This window comes from Sebastes umbrosus, chromosome 4, assembly GCF_015220745.1.
Source record: "Sebastes umbrosus isolate fSebUmb1 chromosome 4, fSebUmb1.pri, whole genome shotgun sequence".
Classification (NCBI taxonomy): domain Eukaryota; kingdom Metazoa; phylum Chordata; class Actinopteri; order Perciformes; family Sebastidae; genus Sebastes; species Sebastes umbrosus.
In genome coordinates, this window is record NC_051272.1 from 13779492 (window position 1) to 13802063 (window position 22572).

Sequence of the window (22572 nt, forward strand, 5' to 3'; positions counted from 1 at the left end):
GGCGAGAAACTTGCATAAATCCAGTTGCTTGAAGGAGATGTTTACACAACAATATAAAAGAGATAATAGAGAGGGAATTATGACCCGTTTAACTTTCTAACAAAAACCAGTATGCAAACAGTAATATAGAAGTCAAGGGATTTATTGTTTTACTTTTGTTTTTTATCGTGGCATCAAATTGGGATTTCAGTGGTATTGCTATTGACTACTAAATTGTCTATTGTCTTCGACTATCAAAATGTTTTTCGGTCATATATATTGTATACCTACATTTTCAGCTGCTGTATCTAAAAGCAACACCCCTGATTTCAACCATTTCCTTTTTCTTCTCTGTCACACATGTGACCATGTCCTGCACCGGACCAACAGATGTGGCTTTTGTGATCTGTCATCTGAACGTCTGCTTCCTATCGTACACTCGTCTCACACAAGTGACATGCTGCTGCCTATAGAAGGTGATTTCATAAACTTGCCTCCCACTTTACCCACAAAATCCAATTTTCTCCAGCTGAGCAAAGGCTATTCCTGGAACATTTATAGGGTGGAGATCAAATTGGAGAGTTGGAATCGCAATAACGTATGAATCCTCTGTCTCTTTTTTTTCTCCAGGCATACAAAATACATACTTCTGCATGAGTGCCAATATCTGACACAGTATATGAGCGTGTGCACACTCAAAGACACACATGTGGGGACTCTTCTTTGAATACATTAATTTCCTATCGCATTTTCATCAGCACTATATCCCCAATCTTAACCCTTTGGCTTACTCCAACTCTAGCTAAACCCTAATACCTTGTCTCAACCTCAAAATAAACTTGTGGGGACTGGCTTTTCAGTCCCCGTAACGAAGACTGTTCCCCACTATGTAAGTGTGCTGCCAGCTCTGGGTCCCTACACACACATATAGTTTCTTTTATCTCACTAAGATCAGACTTCAGTCCTGGATAGGTCCCAAAAGCTCAGCGTATCTATGCATACTCATTACAGGCTACCAATAAACAGCATCCTTGAGAGAAAATCAGTGTGAGGAGTCAGGGCACCCGGCCAAGATTATGGCCAGAGAAGTGCCTCCGCGGGGGAAAAATGACAAAGTCACATCGAGTTCAAAAGCATGCTAATAAACCAGGCTTGCACTTTTACAGATAACAGACACTGACAACAGTGAGAGCCCATCCCTATCCCTCCTGTCTGGCCCTGTGTTTGGGGTCAGCAGAAAGGTGAAGTGAGTAACCTTGGGGCCAGACGGTTCCCCAGCAGGCTGAGGGCCATGCTGAGGAAGTCACTCCATTCTGCTGTCCCTCCAAGTCACTGCTGACGCACCACATCCCACTGTACACTAATTACTGAGTATCTAAACACATACACACAGACACACAGATACTCAGTCTCACACAGCCACAAGCCAAGTCGTAACAGTGCAGCCTGGTGGTCAGAGCAACTATCCTGTAACTGGACTCATTGTGGACCATGTGTCCTGGTATCCTTGAGCATGGCACCGAACGCTTTATCGCTCATTGTAAGTCACACTATGATAAGAGCACCACCCAAAATCCTTAAAATGTAAAAATAGAAGAAAAGAAAGCTATTCAAATATAATACATAATTCAGACCACAGTTAAGATATTCTACAGACCATTCTTAAGTCATTGACATTCAACTTGAGCTGTGCTAATGTCACAGGGACTCTAGAGAATCAAATTACTCTGAACCACTCAAGGTAAATGTCACTGCATGATGATGAAATGATCAGAAATGTACTTTTTTAACAAACAGGGCAAATGCACTCTGTAACAGATGCACCTAGGTTTCATTATAATTGCTTTACAATTGACATGAACTACAATGCCAGACAGTTCAAATGCAACTGTCAACATGAATCATAAAGATAACAAACAGACACTGGCCCAGATTTTATAACAGTAAGTGAAATGATGACGGTGTAAAATGCTAAATGGAGCAAACACATCGATTTACTTCAGCATTAAACGCCCAATATGTAATTTCTGCCACTAGGGGACTCTCAATCAAAACAATAACAAAAGGAGTAGGTTGATGACGTTGTGAAGTAGCGTGGGATCAGGGGAGTTGGCGTCTCCACCATTGCCGATGAAAATCTATCTGACGTGACTTAAGCAGAATCATGCTCACGGACGAGGTAATGTATAAAAGTTTTATTCATGTTACATTTAGTTACATGTTTTCACCTTATGTTATTTCATTCTAACGAAATAGCAGCAAGTAACGTAACGTTAATTAGCTAACTTACCATTAGATTTCATCGTGAGTTAAACCGTAGTCAAAACAATCATACTAAAAATAACTTTATGAGCGTGTCTGAAGTTGTTGTAACGTTAAATGCCGATGAATAATCGTGCTCCATCACGAGTGTCCAAAAAATACTATTGTAAACAATAGGGCGGCTAGCTGTATAGCTAAATTGCCGACCTTCCTCGCTCTCTGACGTATCATCCGTCGTTCCCGTAACATACCTTTAATATTACCATTTTATACTCACAACAAGGGGTGTAGTGTAGAGAAAACATCGAGCCGCCCTGTCTGATTTCACAGTATAAAGTATAAGCAGTAAGTATAACTAAGTATAACAAAAATGCTTTTAATAATTATCATACTGCGAAGAAAGGCACGTTTCTAAATAAAACCTTCCACTCTGGGACGAAGTAGAAAACCTGCAGGATTATGTATAAATTATAAGTATATTACGTGGATTCACTGGATGGAATTCATATCCTTGGGACCCATGAACAGGTTGAATCAAAAGACTCATTATCAAAACCTTGATAGGTTTGCTCAGAGAAAGGCCAGAAAGCACATATTCATTTTATAGAGGACCGTCTATTCATTTACATCGCAAGGACACACGGCTTAGAGTACAGGAGATGATCCCATTATGCTCTATCACTTTTTTTTAAAACCATCATTTAACCATGGGCAAATTTGCCAGAGGCACAATCTGTAAACAACTCTTCATAATGGGTTGGTGTGTCACTTGTATCCATGGTTACCTTGTGTGTGTGTGTGTGTGTGTGTGTGTGTGTGTGTGTGTGTGTGTGTACTCACAGCCATCATAGATGTCAGTGGGGATGTGGACAGCCGTGTGGTTGTAATCAGTCAAACGTTTAAATGACAGGTCCTCTTTAAAGTCTGGTCGAATCCTGTATTTTCTTCCCTCTGTCTCATTCGCATCCAGCTGAGGGGGGGGGGAAATCAAGATGCAGACAGTAATGCTGACCGTAGGTTTAAGATATTATACAAAGCCTCTTTATTCTATTTGCTGAAGCATCATTGTATGAGAGAAACAGTTTGTGGGTTTGTTTAAAAGCACAGGACTGATTGTCATCAACTCCTGTCTGATGCGATAATGTCATCGCTGCACTTTTCACACCCTCCCAGCTTGTTTAAGAATATATAGCATCATCGACTGTATTCGTAATATCTCCCTTTTTCCGCCTTCTTATCATCTTCGCTTGGGAGGAGTAGCAGGAGACAGCCAGATTGTCTATGCCCCATGTGGAGATTTATAACTCCTAGTGTGCATTCACCAATTTACATCAATGAGAGCAGTACAGACAGGGAGATATATGAAGAAAAGCATGATGAGATATGGAGGAAAGAATGCAGCGTAGAGAAGGAGCGAGGTGGAGGGAGAGAGAAAAAGCAAGAGGGGGGAGGGAGAGAGAGTGCGAACAGTTGCTTCCTAATAAAGCAACAGTGTAGCCAGCTCATACATCTCATCTGTCAATTAGAGGAGAAACATGGCAGAAACCTCTTCACCTGAGAGAGGGTGGGAGGAGGGATGATGGAGAGGAAGCTACATGGGAAGAAAAGCTTGGAGAAGAGGCAAAAGAGGGAGGGAATGCAGTAACAGGCTGAGGCAATGATAGAAAGTGAGGATGAAAAAATAAGATATGAATGTGGTGAATAGGCGAAGGAAAATGGAGGAGAGGAGGGAAGATGAGGAGGTGAAAGGGAGGACGAGAGAGAGAGAGAGAGAGAGAGAGGGTGCTGTGTAGCCAAACCATATTACTGGCCCATGTCTGAGTGTGACCTCGGTGTTTGCAGGGGCTAAAATGGAAGGAAAGCAAATAGGCGGAAGGAAGGAAAAAAAAAAAAAAGCACACTCACATTGTCCTTTGCGTTGTAGTAGGAGATTTCATCACCCTGTAAACAAGTCACACAGAGGCACAAACATCACTTTGCGCCTGCTTTAGGGTGTCGCAAAAAGAAGCATAACATTTATGCAATCATGAAATGATTAATCCATTTCTAACCAGTTATTTATTTTGTTGGCAGGCAACTCCATTAGTAAATTATCCAGTTTTATGGTAATGAAGACACTAGTCTGCGCTACCAATCAAATGAATACTGTAAGAGTTGGGCTGAGTGTGCAGAGTGCTCCCCTTTTTTACATCTGTGTCTGCGTGCCCACAGCCATTTGCAATGCTCCAGGGGAGCATTTTCCTGCCATTGAGGAAGCAATCTGGTAATTCACAGCTTACAAACATCTATAACTGTCTCTGTGAACACCCGCTTTAGTCTGCGTTATAATTGCGTGCCACTGTGGTTCTTAAAAAGCAGAGTATCTGTCATCTGAAATGAGGGGCATAATGTGTCATAACACAGTGTATAATATGCAATAAACCAATTTAGTAATGGAGCTGTAATCACTGCTAACGACACACAGACGGAAACAGATTAAACCTATTCAGACAATGAAAGGAATTTATGGCTAGTAAATCCAGACCGTTGTTTGTCCGTGCGTCTCTGTGTTTTACCCACATACAGTATAGAATACACACACATAAAACACATATGTAATACATATACTTTTGCACATATTGCTGTCAGTGTGTGTCTGTATTTTTGTGTCCCTCCGTTACCTCAAACTCGTCTTGCCACACATGCTGCATCTGGAAGTTCTCAGCAGTTGTGGCCAGTTTCTGGGGAGTGAAATATGACAGGGATTTAGATTGGAAACTGCACAAGGTATGCCTCTTTCACAGCGTCGGTCTAATTATAGAAAAACCTGAGCAAAAGAGAGAGTACGTTCAAAAGCACGATGGAGACCATCCCGGAGACAGAGGAGTGATTATGATCTCACTCGCGGAGCTCAAACCACAGGGCTATCATGGTCTTACAGCACTGTCCGCTAAAGGCCACACCACAGAGTGTCGTATACTGGCAGAATGAAAAGGTTGTACTGAAAGAGAGTCGTGTGATTGTGTGTGTATATGTGTGAGTGCGAGAGAGAGAGAGAAATGAAGAGAAAGGAGGGGGTCAGCAGTGTAAGAAACGGCAGATCACTGAATAAAGTCAAGTGCAAATGGCTTACCAACTGAGAGGTTGCCAATCAAATTGGATACTACTAAATAACAGGGGGATATAAATGTAATTAACCTCACCATTGCTCTACACATCTCTACAACATGCACACACACACACTGAGAGGCGATAGACAAAAAGAGAATAGCGGTAAGAGTAGTTCATTTATCATGCTAGAACAATTCTTAAACAGTACAAGCAATAAAACGGGCAAGCACAAACTAAACAGCACATATTTATCACTCTGGGAACAAATGACTGCCTTAAGTGCTCTGTAGACATGCAGGGTAGTATTTATTCATAACCGAAGCATCATGAGTTTGGAATTGCACTTCAAATTGTGCAAGGATACTGTGATATTGAGACATATTTAGGCACTGCTTTCCAATTGCACAATACGTTCAACAACACTTTAACTGGCTTTCTTTATGATCTTTCACCGTTTGATTCCATCTTCATTCTTGCCTTTGTAGGGAAATGAGTGTAAAAATGAGAACAACACTAACAAGAAAACAATGACACAGAAAAGAGGGGAGACAGACAGATCTGATTTCTACATTTCACAGTTGATGTGTGAAGTCATTTAACCGTTATTGCATGCATTTTTAAAGATTTTTCTAAATGTCACTACTAATGCCCAGTGCATTGAGATGCACTGCAAAAACGCCCTTTCAAAATAAAAGCGACAATTTTAGATATGAGCTTTGTTTTGCTTGAAACAAGCAAATTTGGCAGCCATCGCATTAAGTGATTTTCACTTAATAAGATTTCTTAAAATAAGTCAGGAAGTCCAGCTAACAGCAGTCTTAAAGGTACAGTGTGTAGGATTTGGCGACATCTAGTGGCGTGGTTGCAGATTGCAACTAACTCAGAACCCCTCCGCTCACTCCTCCCTTTACAAGACTGCGGTAACATGAGCCGCCGAGTACAAAACCGTGGTTACGCTGTTCGCCTCACTCAGAGGCCATCCTTACCGTAATAACACTACTATATGAGCAATGGAAGTCAGACGCCGGCTGGTGGTACCACGTTACCGCAGTTTAACTGTGAGGTTGTCAGCTGTGTGTCTGTCTGGCGTAACGTTACTCTGTCTGCCCGGCGTAACGTCTGACAGACCGTGTGTGTGTTTGTGCTACGCTAGCAGCTGTAGCGTTGCTGGTGTCTTCGTGTTGGCCATTGTCACACACATACGGTATGTCACCCCAGCGTAATGTTAGCGAGTGTCCGACAGACCGTGCGCAGTGAGTATGGGGTTGTCGGTGGCGTTATAGCTATGAACGTAGCAGTAGCTGCGTGTGTGCAGTTTATTTGTTGATGAATAAATGCTACAACTCCTCAAGACCGGAGCCAACTTCCTGTGTCTTGCAACTCCGGGTAAGACTCTCATAAGGTGGGCTGTTAAGGTGGACCAGCTTTTCTCCTCTGAGTTTTCGCAGCTTTTGAATTAATTTTTTATATTTCTTTTAACCGTTTAACCGATAGCATTAATCGGTTAAAATTCTTAATGTCGGTTAACGGTTAAACAGTGAATTATTAACATCCCTAGTATACAGTACAGCAGGGAAAGAAACAAACAGAAACCGAGACTATTGCACCAAGAGTGTGTATGTTTACCCTGGCAGGTCCAGACAGATCAAAGCTTAGTCTGGCCCTGAACTGCCCTTCTCCAACTGTACAAGGTAATGTCAACCCTGTGGAGGAAAGCAGAGTGTGGATTTCTAGTACAACTTCCCTTACTTCCAAGGTGGAGAAGGGAAAAAGTCTGAAGAGGTTGTTTGTAATGTGTTCCATGATGACCCTGATGAAGGTCAAAAGCCCAAACGCGTTGGTCTTACAATAAAGTTGTTCTATATGCTGCAAGTGTTGTTCTATATACTACAAGAGTTTTGTATATACTACGATTGTTGCTTGAGTTTTGACCTCTTCAACCTTGTGGAGGAAAGCATTGCCCTTAAATAAACCCACCTGTCTGACACACTGCCTCTCTTCTCAACAGCAAGCCTCAGAGACACTCCACTCAGGGATGTGTTCTTAATTAATCAACGCAATTAGAATTGATGACGGTGAACTGTATTTATAGCTGAGTCTCCATCTGACACCCATCTGTTGGACTGTGCAAGTAAGAAAGTATACCAAAGGCCATGTCGGATCTGTGCATGAGCAATAGTTGGATGAGATGCTTATAGTATATGTCATACTGTGCTTTTACTGAGTGTGGGTATGAATGTGTATATGTGTGTGTCTACGGCCATGTGTCCGCTGTCGGCTATGATTCCATTCTTGATCAACAGTCCCATCCCTTTGGCCTCCAGTCCCGGGCTCTGTTCCAGACCTGTCTCCACCTCCTCTGCACTGGCTGTCAGCAGCTAAATATACACCCCATTCCAGCCATACACACACACACACACACACACACACATACACACGCACTAACACAAAATAGTGATCGTGAAGTTGTTATGCACCATGTTCACCAACGTCACTGCACCAAGTACTAAAATCATATGTTCTTAATTTATAAATGATGTCCATCAAATGCTCGACGATGACGCTTGGTTTCACCAGACATTGATCAGGCGGTGCGGCGATTCTCCGCAGGGTTGTGCGGTGGTCTGCGCGAGTCACTTTAATGGCCCACTGATTGCGACGATTGACTTTATCATAACAACTTTTGTACCCTTATGGCTGGGTTGTACAGCTCTGGATCGCCGGTTACGTGACTGACCACCGCAGCATGATGTCGGGTTGCATTCCTCCAAAAGTTGATTCTGTTTCTACTTTCCCGCCGCAGGCCGCTGCATTTTTTTCGGAGTCCCCTGCGGCCGCCGCCGCCGCCGCCCAAACGCACTACCCTCATTCAAAATTAATGGAAAAACTTGCATTTTTGTTGCACCGCCTGGTCTTGTGTGAATGCAGATTTACATCTGAATTAATAGCTCTAATTTAAGTAGAGCAATTTTATGAGTAATCTGAAAACATGTCTGATTTGCAGCCATATAAAGCCAACGGATATTTGGTGTTTTGTTACCACTCTAAAGCCACGTTTCCACCAAGCAGTCCAATTCAGTTCAGTTTGTTACATATTAGAACGGTTATTTTTGCATTTCCATTGGCACTTTTCTAGTACCACCTTGGTCAAGGTTCCAAGCGAGCTGAGCCAATACTAGAAGGTGGAGTTAAAACACTGCAGATGGTCAGAAAGAATCGTCATCGGGACATCTTGCACAAACCCACGATTTTTAAATGGCCAGGCTACCATCAATAGTGACCACAATTTTTTTTATTCACTTGACCTAGATGTTAAACAAAATGGCAGCCTGCAAATCTATAGACGTTCCTCTGTTTGGTTGCCTATGAAAAGATTAAGCAAGTGTCGTGTTCAAGATGATGTCACAGCTGTTTCACGCAACGTCGCTAGCTACGCTGATCAGCTGAGGATCCCACCTACACTGAGGGGGATCTAACTCGCTGCCTATTTGCTTTACCAATGCTTTACTGTGTATTCAGAGGTTTTAGCAAAACAATATGTGAGGAAAACCCAGGTAGAACTGGGTGGTCATATACAATCCCATTGGTTTCTTATTAATAGTTAAATTCAGTGACACCTCACTGCAAATACATCCAAGGTTTGACAACGTTCAAAACAAAAACCTGCTTCTTCATATTTTCATTCCAGAAGTGTTTCATGAAATAAAAAGAAAAGATTTAAGACTGTAACAATGTGCCACCTGAGGGAAAGCGGGGGCAGCAGTTCATATCCATGCTGAAAAGGCCAGGTGCAGAAGGTCTTGTCATTAGGTTAATGTCAGCTAATGTCAATGTAACATCACATCATGTTAATGTCACGCCAGTGAGCTAACTGAGTTTTATCACTTATGCACAAATCCAGACCATCTTTCAAAACATGTTCAATTATACTAGAACCACCACAAAGGCATGGCAGAAACACACAACGGTGCATGAGCATATGGATATTGATTACAGAGCTCTCCATGATGTTGTATGTGATATGATACATGAGTAACAGCTGTTCAGTGCTTCATACATTATGCGTCATGCTTTAGAAAATTGTTGGACATTAATCGAGTATAGGACTATAGGATTTTGGGTCAATATACTCTTCTCCCTCACACACTTACTGTATATAAACACACACACACACACACCTCCTAAGAGAGCAGACCGACAGGGTTGTTAAAAATTCATGACAGGGCTTTGACGAGGCTCCTCTCCCCTCTGGGAGATATGGGGGAGGGTGAGGAGGGGTTGTGTGAGGAAAGATACCTAATTACCCGTCTCTTTTTTCCCCTCTTTTTCTCTGTATCCCTTTCCATCTCTCTCTTTGTCAAACATGAACACAGGGAGAGGTTATCAGGCTACCCAAAGAAAGCAAACGCCACAACAAAATCCCCTCTAAACTAGAGAACCTCGATTTGATGAGGCCGCTCCCTGAGTGACAGATAACCTCTCTAAACTGGCATAACAGTTCATTACAGAGCCACTGCGAGTTGCCGTCTCTGCCAATTGATTAGAGGCCAGCGTTTCTCAGTTGAAACGCTCAAATTTAGCACTACAACGGTTTGGTTAATGGCAGTGCATAACACACTCCCCGTAGCGTGTTCTAACCGCTCATTAGTCTCCCTCTCGCTTATTGTGGTATAGATATCCCAGCTCCACACCATAATGAGTCCGCTCCGTCAATGGGTGACCACTGAAGACCTGAGGAGAGCCATCGCTCCCTTGCAGCCTTAATGGGGGGCGGGGGGAGAATACATGGATACGAGGGGACTGGGAATTGGATCTATGGGAGTAGGAGAGTGGATCGGTTTAAGGAATGAGATGCTTGAGTGAGAAATAGGAGCAAAAGAGGAGAAGAAATTCATAAGAATATTGAAATCTAATGCTAGCAGGCAAAAAATGTCCAATATTATCTGCAGGCAGAGTTGCTGATACATGTTGGTTGGCTATCTTACTCCCATTTGAACATGAGAACAGCCGCAACTACTGTAGTGCCTATCAAAACTCCAACAGCCAAATAGGGCACATAATATAATATTTCTCATTGTTCATGCACACTGACGTATGAGATCGTTGCACTGCAGCCACAGAGAGCATACAGAAGCATTCGGAGCTGGCCTGAGTGTCGGATGGCATTGGACTCGTACCTGCTAGCCCCACGGAGATATATGTTTCTGCCCTGCTCTCACCAGCCGTAGTTGTCATTCTGCCAGGGCAGCCCAGCAGCCCACCATGCATTTAGTGAGAAAGCAGAGCACAGCTTAAAGGATAGACAGGGAAGATGAGACAGGCTCTGCTAAACCTCACAGAGCCTCCCAGACTCCCTGTGTGCGTGCGTGTGCGTGTGTGTGTGTGTGTGTCTAAAGTCTCCACACGCCTGAAATCAATGGGCCATTCAGAGCACACTGCCTCCTCCCCCAGACAACAAAGCAATACTCACAAGAGTAGTAACGGTCTAAAAGATCATTAACACCCACATCCAGTCTCATCTTTTCCATCCTCGTTTCCGACAACGTGTCCACATTCATGAACACCGGTTTTATCTGCTCGCCATAATGAGTCCCAACTCAAAGGGAAGACAAGAAAGGAAAAAATGTGGGAGATGTGAAGGGGTCAGTATGAGAAGCAGAAAATATAGCGGAGTCTGAAAAGGGAAGAGGAAAAGACATAAATTATGAGCAGATGGATTAATGGAAAGGACAGTCCGAAGAGAGAACAACAATACTCCGACTCAGCATGATCAGTGCTCGTACTTCTCATTAAAATTTAGCTCATGAAAACGAACAGTGGGATGATAAAGAGAGATGCATACAAGGGTGGGCGGGGGTTGTTCAGTAACGAATGATGGGAGCTTTATCCAGCAATGCATTAGTTTGTTTCCTGGGGAAAGGGGTGTGTGTGTGTGTGTGTGTGTGTGTGTGTGTGTGTGTGTGTGTAAGGAGTAAAAAGAGAAGAGTGGGAGATAAAAAAAAGATGAGTAAGGTCTAGTCCACACCTACACTGGTACTTTTGTTACTAGCATTTTCCCTCCTTCGTTCTCAAAAAAAAAATTCTGTCCACATGAGCACGGTTTTAACAAAAAATTTAGAAAATGTAAAAACACAATTGAAGCGCTGTGAAAACCAGAGCTGGTTGGGACACACACACACACACCGGCGAAGGTGTCTGTGTCGTAGGAGTGTTGCATTGGATAAGTAGCAGTGACCCCCTCTGTTCCTCAATATAGTGGAAGTGTAATTGTGCATTTACGTGTAAACATGTAAAACGTCCTGTTGGCAGGTTATTTGGCCACGTCCGCCATTCATGGATGTATTTATAGCACCGTTGCAGGGCATCATTAGTGACGATAACGACGCACACTCTGACATTACGAGCCAAAAACTCCGTTTTCGCTGTCAACACTGAAAACAGAGTTTCTGAAAATCTTCACCTTGGCCGAAGTTTTTTAAAAGCTCTGTTCTAAAACACCGTTTGGGTGTGGATTAAAGCCCAATACGCATAGAAAAGGCTACATTTACAAAAATACCTGTATACCTGTGGGCCTAAGAAGCAAGAGGAGACTAGGAGAAACAAGAACTGGTGAATAAGAGAGATGGCCAGACAAAATGGAAGAACAGACAAGACAGGAGGAAAGGTGAGAGAGAGTGATACAAAAGAACGCAGATGAGTAAAAGAGGAGAGTTGGAGGGAGAAAGGAGGTAGTGTGATAAAAGGGAGACAGAGGGCAGAAGAGATAAAGAAAGGTTGATTTCAAATTCCAGTTTGACAGAGAACTGTGGCAAAAGGCCAGGAGCTGGACACAGGAGAGATACAGCAGACTGGAGAAGGAGGGCGACAGAAAGAGAGGAATGGAAGGATCGAAGGAAAAGGAGGGTGAGATGAGTAAAGGGAAAAAGGGAGCGTGAGACAGAGCACAGGAATCTGCAGCTCTGAGAGCCCATGGGGAGAGCTGTGCTGCTCCACATGACTTCTCTCAGAGGCCAAACCCTCCGATGGGAACAGTAAATCTACAGCTGCCTCCAGTCTCATTCGCTCTCTTTGGCTCTTTGGCTCTTATCTTAAAGAGGTGTGGATCTCTACTGTTCACTTCAGAGATGTTATATTGTTTGTCACCTGATCAGATTTCGCAGGGAATCTGTTGGATTTCTTTACAACACAAACATTGAGAGTCAAAATTGGGGCTGTCCTCTACCAAAGAAATTCACTCATACGATTTAGTTGACTTATCGATCTGTAGAACTGAGTTTCTCCACAAAGAAGAATCAAACAAAAGCTTCACTTTAAATCTTGTGTTTACCAAAGATGTGTTCTTTAGTTTCATGGAAATAAGTCATTCAACATGAAAAAGGAGACTAATCAACTAAAGAAATCTTAGCCGACTAAGACCAAAACAATAAATTAGTTGACTAATGGATTAGGAGGGGGCCGCCCTAGCCACAATCTTCTAATTCAAAAAGGTAAAGATGGCATTCTTTATAAATAACTAATGGATATATCAAAGGTAAATTAATTATTTACTAATGCTTTTAAATCAGTTATAAAACATTAGTGGGAACAAATTTTGAGCTGCCAGGTTGTGAAAAATACAAATGTTGGTAATCCATTAAATAATGCTTATTGTTTTTTCAAGTTTTATCTACTAAGTACGGGATAATGTACAGTGTCATTGTGAAATAAACCCCTTCAGGCACCCTGACAACCATGACCCGCTAGCTGTACATTATCGCACTTATTACACGGCTACAGAAAAACGATCCGCCATCAGAACTGCGCCCATAGCAACGGTCTGCTATACATAGCAACAGTCTGCTATAAAGAAATAACAGACATTGTTACACGGCTTTGTTAAATACTCAATTCTGATTGGTCAATCACGGCGTTCAGCGGTCTGTTATTTCTTTATAACAGACCGTTGCTATGTATAACAAACTGTTGCTATGGGCGCAGTTCTGATGTCGGACTCTGGCAGGCATCGCCCTGTCGGGGCTTTCTTTCACAACAATGACGGGCTCGCTTCACATTATCCCTTACGTAGAACGCCGTGATCGACCGATCAGAATCAAGTATTCAACAAAGCCGTGTAATTATCATTATTAAAGCCCTTAGTTACAACATATATCACCTTTACACTGGGTGCCCTTTCAGAAAGTGGCATCAAGACAAATTGGAAGACAAAAGTGAAACTAATTACATCTAAAATGCTGCAATTTCCTGTAAGGTAAAAGGTCACAAACAGACACGTGTGGAAAGGCATGATGGAAATGTAGTGGTGTCAGAGAACAACACTGCTCTCATGGACTGCGGTTGAGAAACATTATCTCAAACTGGTGTAAAAAGCCACTAATTATCTCGTCACATCTCGATTACTGTAATTATAACAAAGTACCACAATATTGATTCTGAAAAATACTACATGTCACATTAAATTCATGCTGATTATTATTAGATATGAAACAACTGCATCGCTTGACAGTGAAAAGTTCTAACTGTCTGCAAATCAAGTATTCAAATGTAACCACGAGCATCTTGTGATCCACCAACGCAATTTGGATTTCTTCTCGATGAATGTATTAAGGCGATTGGGCTACCATAAGTCTAGTTAGAATTCCCCATCTGCACTGCTCCCTCCCACTCCCTCTCTGTCTGTCTGGCTATCACATGCACACACACATTAACATGAATGCAAGCACACAGACACCTCTTGTCTGTTTAATATGATGAGCGCGGAGTGGAGATGGGAGGTTGAGTAACATCTGCTCTGGAGACTGGAATATCTCTGATCGTATCATAGCCTCTGTTCATTACTGCGTTACGTTGGCACACACACACACACACACATGAAAACATCATAATGTCACATCTTGTGCTCATTATTATAACATTGTGACAGCAGGCAACAGATTAATACAAATATGGTCCAACACCTGGGGCCCAAAGACTCTGTTAAACACGTTCACAAATAGCACACCAAACACTTAACACACACAGACACCTCTAAATGAAGGAAACTGGGTAACTGAACTGAACTGAACTGCATTATATAAGGGATGTTGAAGATGAGACCAGTATAAATATATCAATTAGAGGATACAGTTGTATTAGGGATGTCAAAGTTAATGCGGTAATAATGCGTTAACGCATATTTGTTTTAACGCCGCTAATTTCTTTAACACATTAAGGCAATTTTCTATTTTTACCCGGTCGCGAAGGAGATTAAATAATGTTCTAAACTTACGCTAAATTTTGGCGAGGAAAAATTGGCATGGCCATTTTCAAAGAGGTCCCGTGACCTCTGATCTCAAGATATATGAATGAGACTGGGTTCTATGGGTACCCACGAGTCACCCCTTTACAGACATGCCCACTTTATGATAATCACATGCAGTTGTTGTCAAGTCATAGTCAAGTCAGCACACCATACATTTGTAAAAAGCAAGCATATTTGTCCACTTCCATGTTGATATAAGTATTAAATACTTGACAAATCTGCCCTAGCTGTATACATGGTTACAATTTGAAAAGAAAAGATTACTGTATCTTGTTTACAATATATAATTCTACTCTGAACTAAATAGAAGAGTTTCCATATGGTGTTGTTTTTTACATGGAACCACAAACCGTGTTTGTGTCGTGTCTATGTTTGTAAAGTTGCTGGGAGCAGGTTTTTCATCTCATGTTCCTCTTTAATGTAGATTTCAAGGTGAAATTCTGAAGGGGAAGCCTACTTGTACAATCCAGAGTGGAATATAAAGAATAGAAGTAGATGGTAGAAGTAGGAAGAAAGCATGTCACATAATAGAGACTGCTTTGCACTCTGTACATAGTTTGCAAGCAAGATCCATTAAGCCAGAATTCTTTACACAAAATGTCTAGGAGCTGTAGCTGAGGAGAGAAAATGTTTCAGAAAATGAAATATGATCAAATTGTTAATGTTGTAAGATTGAATGTTATCAGGGGTATTGACAATGACATTATCTGTGACAGTAGGGAATTTAACAGACTAAGTTTTATTGAGACATTCATTAAGAATAATAGCACAAATCTGTGTAATGTAATTGGGGATTTCAATGTAGATATTTCAGACAATAATTGTTTTTGTAAGACATTTTAAGCAATCTTATAACACTAATGATAGTACCTTATCCAGTTAAATGATGTCCGTAAACTGTGACACATTATTATGGCTTTATCGCTCCATCTGTACATCTGAAACATATGCTATATGGGCTACCACTGAGATCTATTACAGATCATATACCTGTTAAAATGACTGTGAATGTTGAGACCTACTGACGGTGACAATATCAACAGAGGTAGGCAATATAATAATGACAGAATCAAGTATGCAAGGCATACTGACCTTCTTTTAAACAGCATAGAAAGTGAGATATGTACATTTTAAAAAACGTTCAATGGGGATGCACCAATCCGACTTTTTCAGTCCCGATAGCGATACCTGGGCTTTGGGTATCAGCCGATACAGAGCACCAATCCAATACCAATGTTTAATTAATAAGCTTCACTGTGTGGAAGTGACTGGGATCATTCTTTTATATGTAAGGCAGGCTACATTTAATCATTACTTTCTTAACAAATAAATACATAGATATACATTTACTGAATTATTTATTATTATAATAATAAGTCGTACACCAGCTTGGTAAAAAAATCTTCAAAAATAACAGGAATTATAATTCAGGTGTAAACCTCTTTAATGCAGAAACAAATTGGTCAAAACTTAGACGGGAATTAAAATTCCAGTTTATAATGTAGATACTATATGACCATAGCATTGAACTGAATAGATCAGCCCCATTGTCACACATACTCAATCCAGCTATTTGAGTAGTAGTCAGTATCGGCCCGATATCTGACCCGGCATCATTGCATACAATCCTATGGTGGCAACTGAAGCCTTTTATAAATGTAAAACCAAAGTGTATTATATTAAAGAACATGTGGCTGAAATAGACACTGCAGCAAAAGCCTTGATGTTGTGGGTTGAGGCCTGACAAGTGAGGCATGGATGGGGTCTTGTTTGGGCTTAGAAATGTACCAGCGCAATCTTTAATCATGCTCCCCTTGATTTCACCAAGAGCAGAGAAGTGGATTCTGCTGCAGGTCAGTTTTGAGAAATTCAATGGACATTTTCAAATATTTATCCTGCAGTGAAAGAGAAGCAACTGTAACTGACTGAACTCGAACTAACCACGATGCAAACTGACAATGTGAAAATTCAACACTAACAATTGCCAAGAGATATCTGTTGCTAAAGTCTGGCATTATTTATTAATAATGATAATAATCACTTCATGTCCATTTTTAATGTGCAGATGATTGTATCCAGTAAAATGTTTGTAGTTCATAAATGGCAGCTTTACAGAAGCCCATCATTTCAATGGCTTTCGATAATGAACTTAACTTGCTTGCCAGTAATCATGATGCCAGGAAGGTTTCATTTTTTGAAAACACACACTTTACTCTACACGCACACACATATACGAGTTCACACAGACGCCGATATACACACACACACACACACAGTACTGGGCCACCTGTGTCCTGTAGAGTTTTAGTGGTGCTGGTTGAGGTATTACTCTAAGTAATGTTGTAGACTGGCTCATTAGTCACTGGGCAGAGCCCTTCACCCCAGGAGAAGAGAGGAAATTGCACAGACACACACACACTGTACACATACAGGAAACCAGACACACATACACACTCACCTCATGCAGATTGTTCAGACAAAAATCAAACAACACATGGCTGCTGGTTGTTAGTAAGAGAGAGAGGTGGACTGTGAACAATATTTTGATGTGTGAGCGTGTGTGGATGTCTGTCTTCAGTGTTTTATCAGTTTGCCTTTTGCCATAACAGTTCTGCAGCATCAATAATTAAGTGTTTTTAATTACAGTGTACATAGACAGCCAATAGAGAACAGGCTATGGATGGGGGAAGGAGAGATGAGTCGAAGTAATTGGATCTAGCCTCCAGTAAATCACACACTTTCACTGTGTGGTCAACTGCTTTTGACAAACCATTTCAGTGTCCTGTCTGTCTGACACACACTCTTTGTCTCACTCTTTCAAGCTGGAGTAGGAAGTTTATTTTTGGCGTCATTGGGCAAAAATTCCATAACAACCTTTTCAGCATATTGGAATTCAAGTGGTACTCCATGGTAGGCAGTTTTCTGGAAAAGGTAGAAGAGGAGCATGGGCATATGCTCGCGCTTCATACAATAACCTGCACGAGTACTAATCATTCATTTCAAACATCATCCTGATCCTGATTGTGATCCTGATGCTGTTATATACAGTAATGGCAATTCTATGAGAATTACCGTCCTGTTTTCTTTCCTGTAGAGCCCTTTTAGATGACATACTGTGATTCGAGGCTCTAGCTAGCTCGGGAAAAGAGTTCCTGAGATGGAATGAAATGTTGCCAATAGTTTAGCCTTCTGCTAACAGTAGTAGTCGCGGCATCTCTGAAACGCTTCGCAGATGTCTTCAGACCCTCTTTTTGATAAATCTGTCTTGCTTTTTTGGGTTGCTTCGCAGTGTAGGCAGTTGTTGCCAATGCTGGAATAGCAAATTTTCCTGCAGGATATTGTGCCGTTCAGTCAGGCTTTCACCATCTGAAGGGATGTGCACACATATTTGCCAATAGGAACGATCTCTCTCTGAAATGACCTGTTATTGGTCAAAGTCTCCCGTCACGGGCTAGATTTTCTAAAGCCTGAAAACAGAGACAAGGGGAGGTGCAGAAGTCTAGTTTCCTCTTAAACCACTTAAATTACAATATATTTAAAGGTTATTACAGAATTTGCATCCAATGACGCCAAAAATAAAATGTGTACCCCAGCGTTAAGTTGTAGAAGTAAATATTGACTCAAATGGCCCCTGCACAGCTCCATACTTGTTTAGGACAAGGAAACATGTCTAGGTTAATGTATAAACCTATTTGTGTGTAGGAGTGTGTCTGTTGTCATTGTCTACTGACATGAAATGTTTCTTTAATAACAATGGCAACAAGGGGCCTCGGAAAATGTAGAGTGACTGCTCTGTGTTGACAGATACAAATGTGACTCTGATCTGAGAGGACACTGAATGGACTTCACTACACAAAGGTAAAGTAGATATGCATATATGTGTGGCCTATAATAAAAACTAATGAATATGTAAATTAAGCTAATGAGTGAAGAACCTTTATACCATTTTTGGGCCACCCTACTTATCATTATCCCTTAGCATAAAGCTATAATAAACGTAGCCACTATAGCCACTATGTGTACACATCCCAGTAGTGTGTGGGTGTCTGTGTGTAAGTATGTGAGTGTTTCCTGTTGAGATGAAGCCCCGGTATATATTGTAAAACCTTTGATAAAGCGATCTCTCCTAACAGTGTGTAGCCAAGTACTCATTAATAATGCATGTTACACTCTGCCACACACTTATTTATGGACGCATGAGAAGACACACATAGACACACACACACACAGTTGTTTCACACACACCTGTGGCTAGGTAAACTGTGGCCTTTCAAAGGTCATCCATCACATAGAGTTAGAGATCAGAGACATAAAGTCAGAGAGGATGAGAGAGAGAGAGAGAGAGAGAGATGGAGAGGCAAAGGAAGGATGAAAGTTTGAAAGCAGTTGACAACTAACTGAAAGTGGCTCAAGTGCCTTGGGCTATCTCCAATTATGTTGAAATTGGGAGTCACTCCCAACCTCATATCAAAGACACTCAACAAGAAAGAATCTCCCAACTGCAATGAAGATTCTCTTCCTGTATTCTGTCTGATAAACAGCCAAATCCCTAACTTAGATGATAAGTCAGCAAAAATCAGCTCAAAGCACAAATATCAAATCTACAGGGACAGTGTGTGTGTGTAACTTATGATTACCAGCCGAGGAAGCGACGCTGGTTTTGTTTTCACCTTGTGAGTCTGTGTGTGTGTCAGCATAGTAAAATATAGTCCTGGAGACAACGACTGTAGCGGGAACTACCACAGAAGCAGTTTGGAGTTTGCCAGGTTCATATTTCTGTCTGTCCGTCTGTAGACATATTTTGTCACTGCGATAGCATCACAACTAGGCTTGACATGGTACTCGGTGTTACCAGTGTTAAATATATATAGAAAAACCCATTTAGTTCGTTTTGGCGTATCAGCGCCGTGTAATCAAATCAAAGTCGGACGACGGACACTACAAACTGACAGTGAATGCATCTGCTCCATACGGAGTCTCAGCTCAGAGTAGCAGGTGTTATATTTCACACACACGGTGTGGCGGTACTGACACAACGGGACGAGAGAGAGTTGACAGACAAGACGATGCAAAGCAAAAAGCAAAAGCGCCTATTTGGCAATATTTCAGATTTAAACCCAATGCTATAAGGGAACCATAACGTTAAGGAGGTCATCGCCGTGCGGAGAACGGAGCGGTCACAACCAGTGTCCGCTGCAGCCCCGCAGTGAAAGCTGGACCAGACAGGCCAGACACACCGCCACCCGACGTTAAAGATCAAAGTAAGCTTGCTACATATATTGGCCGTCATCTTTTCTTGTAAAATGTCCGGCGTAACACGGTGTTGTCACGAGTTTATTAACCGGTGGGAACATTTCCTCACCGTCACATCCCTAGTCACAACCGTGCAAGATGCAGTCACAAAACTTTACAGGTGCATAGTTGAGATCAAAACGAAGGCCGAGTTCGTGTGGTCCGAGCAAAGGGCGCCGGAAGGAGGGCAGTAGCGCCCCCCTACTGATGTATGTATGTTTGGATTTCAGTGGGCAAAAACATTTCCATTTTCAACACAATGTGTCTGAGGTCTAATTCATTTAAGGGAAACTTTGACAATTTTCAACCGGCTCTCCGTGTCACTGCAGCGTGGCAGTACATGCAGATGGACGGCAAAAGACAGCCGGATGATGACGCGAAACAACCGGCGGACTTTTGCCCGCCGGTGAGTGGGAGTGCTCCAGGCACCGTTCATCTGCATGTACGGCCCACGTCGCAGTAGTCGAAAAGTAGTGGTCGAAAATCTCTCATCTCTCCCTCGTCCTCCTCCTGATCTAACAACAGGTGAGGGAGGTGTGTGTGTGGGTCCAACAGTCCTCTGTAGCTCCCTTTCGTGCTAACCAGCCCGCACACTTTTTGGCGGTCCAATCAAATGCAAAAAAATACTTCACGGGGACTTTCAGTCTGTCATCACTCCATGTATCTATCAAGTTCATGCATTTCCCCTTCTTTCACATCATCCCTTCAGCCATTTATCTCCCCATCCATACATCTCAAGACAGAGAATTCAATATCAGTGTGCCTCGAGGTTACTCGTAGGAGAGGATGAGACACAAAGACGCAATAAAGAGTGAGAAGTGATCGATGTCCGGAGGTTGGATGAACTGTCAGCATCAGGCCAGCTGACCCCCCACCCACCACCTACCACTAATACACACATACACACCCTCCCGACCCTCCGAACCGTCTCTCTCTTCTATCACTTGGATAATGCGCTGAAGCCAATTTTCTCCTTGCTGCTTACGCATCTTATGGCACCAGTACTCGGAAAAATGATAAGAACACCAGGGTGTTTACTTAACATACACAAGGCAGACACTTGGCAGGAGATGTGTTTATGGACATTCATAAATACTCCCTCTCCATTACGAATAAGACAACAATGGTGATGCCTTATAAAGGCAGAGTAAGGGGTGCCGTGAACTCCCTCTGAATGTATAAAAACAGTTCAAACTCCTGATATAGATGAGAATATCTGACCCACTTCTAAGTGAAAAAAGGGGAGAAAGAGAGAACATCCCCAGGGTCAAAGCTCTCATTATCACGTTGGATACCGCAGAACAAAGATCTCAGTCCTCGTTCTCTACTCTTTTATGTGCATGCTTCCCCCACTGCTGTTATTACATATACAAACTCCATCTATCATCCATAAAGTCACCCAATGATGTGATCTGTTCTACACGTATCACCTCACCACTGAAATATAAGTGTGCTTTTATAAAATGACCACAACATTCAGATGATAGCTTGTGACAAAGTAACAGCCTGCAGAATCGTGAAGGTTGTTGACTGATTTCCTCCTAATCATTAGTTTCCCTCACAGAAAGCCTTTAGATATGGAAAAAGACCAGGGATCCTGATGCCAGATGATCATTAAAAATGTTTTGAATGTGACTTCCTCCATTTAACGGATCATTTCAACCAAACCCACAGAAATCACACTTGGAAAACTAGTTTGAAACCTCAGCCAGACAAATAATTAATTAAATACATAGCCAGATGGTGGTGAAACTGCAACAGAATGCTTTATGTTTCAACTTATAATCAGATTATTTAAAATCTAAATGTATTGGTTACATCATTTTACTATAATGATTATATAAGTACTATTTTATATTTACAACTATGATACAATCTGGCCTACAGGGGGATAATGTATAATTTATCCCCAATATACAGTATATATATTTTTTTTTGTTAATGCAGGAGCTCATTAGATCATTAGATATCCAAAAGATATTCAACTCAACATTTACTGTATCTGAATATTGCAATGAAAAGATGTATCCAATGTTAATACTTTGACTAGATTTCAGGATTACAACATGTTTCACATTAGAACACTAAACTATCCGGGTTGTGGTGCTCTGCAGCTGAAGCCCTCAGGCTCTGTCTTGTGGGTTCAATCCAGGCCAGTCCTTTTTTGAAGCCAAGAACAACAGGGACATTTTCCATTGGAAAGTTTGAACATTTAAAGCTCTTTTCTTAGTTTGCCCTATCCCACACTGGTTACCAACCTGGGGATCACGACCCCCACTATGGGACGCAAAAGCTTCACGGGGGACTGCGAGGCTTTCTTGATTTAAAGGGGTGCAAGACAACTTTTTCAAAAACAAATATAGCCTACAGTTGGCATGTATCTCAGTATTTCATTCATTTATGTGAAGAAAACTAAATTAAATTGTTATTTTTAACACTTAGATTATTATTTAAGATATAAACCATAAATCTCACAGGGATGAGGACACAGTGAAGACCTGAACACAAGCTATATTCACAGAGCCTCTCCTCTCTGCTAAACAGCCTTGTTCTGCTTTAGAAAAGTATGCAATTAAAACAACCAAAGAGCTGATTGAACAATAGCCAAGTGTCAGGGAGAAGAAAACACTGCATTTGTCCAAAAAGAAGCA

The 22572-nt window shown here is 41.7% G+C and overlaps 1 protein-coding gene across 3 annotated transcripts in view; it reads right to left on the reverse strand.

Annotated features, from left to right (window-relative positions):
* LOC119487239 (voltage-dependent calcium channel subunit alpha-2/delta-1) overlaps positions 1 to 22572 on the reverse strand; it is a 79984-nt gene that overhangs the window by 41498 nt on the left and 15914 nt on the right. For all 3 annotated transcript variants that reach the window (XM_037767947.1, XM_037767949.1, XM_037767948.1), the window contains exons 4-6: positions 4902 to 4961; positions 4147 to 4182; positions 3082 to 3211 (exon numbers count right to left, since the gene is read on the reverse strand). In XM_037767947.1, the coding sequence (XP_037623875.1) occupies positions 3082 to 3211; positions 4147 to 4182; positions 4902 to 4961 (226 nt within the window). The remainder of the gene's footprint in view (positions 1 to 3081; positions 3212 to 4146; positions 4183 to 4901; positions 4962 to 22572) is intronic.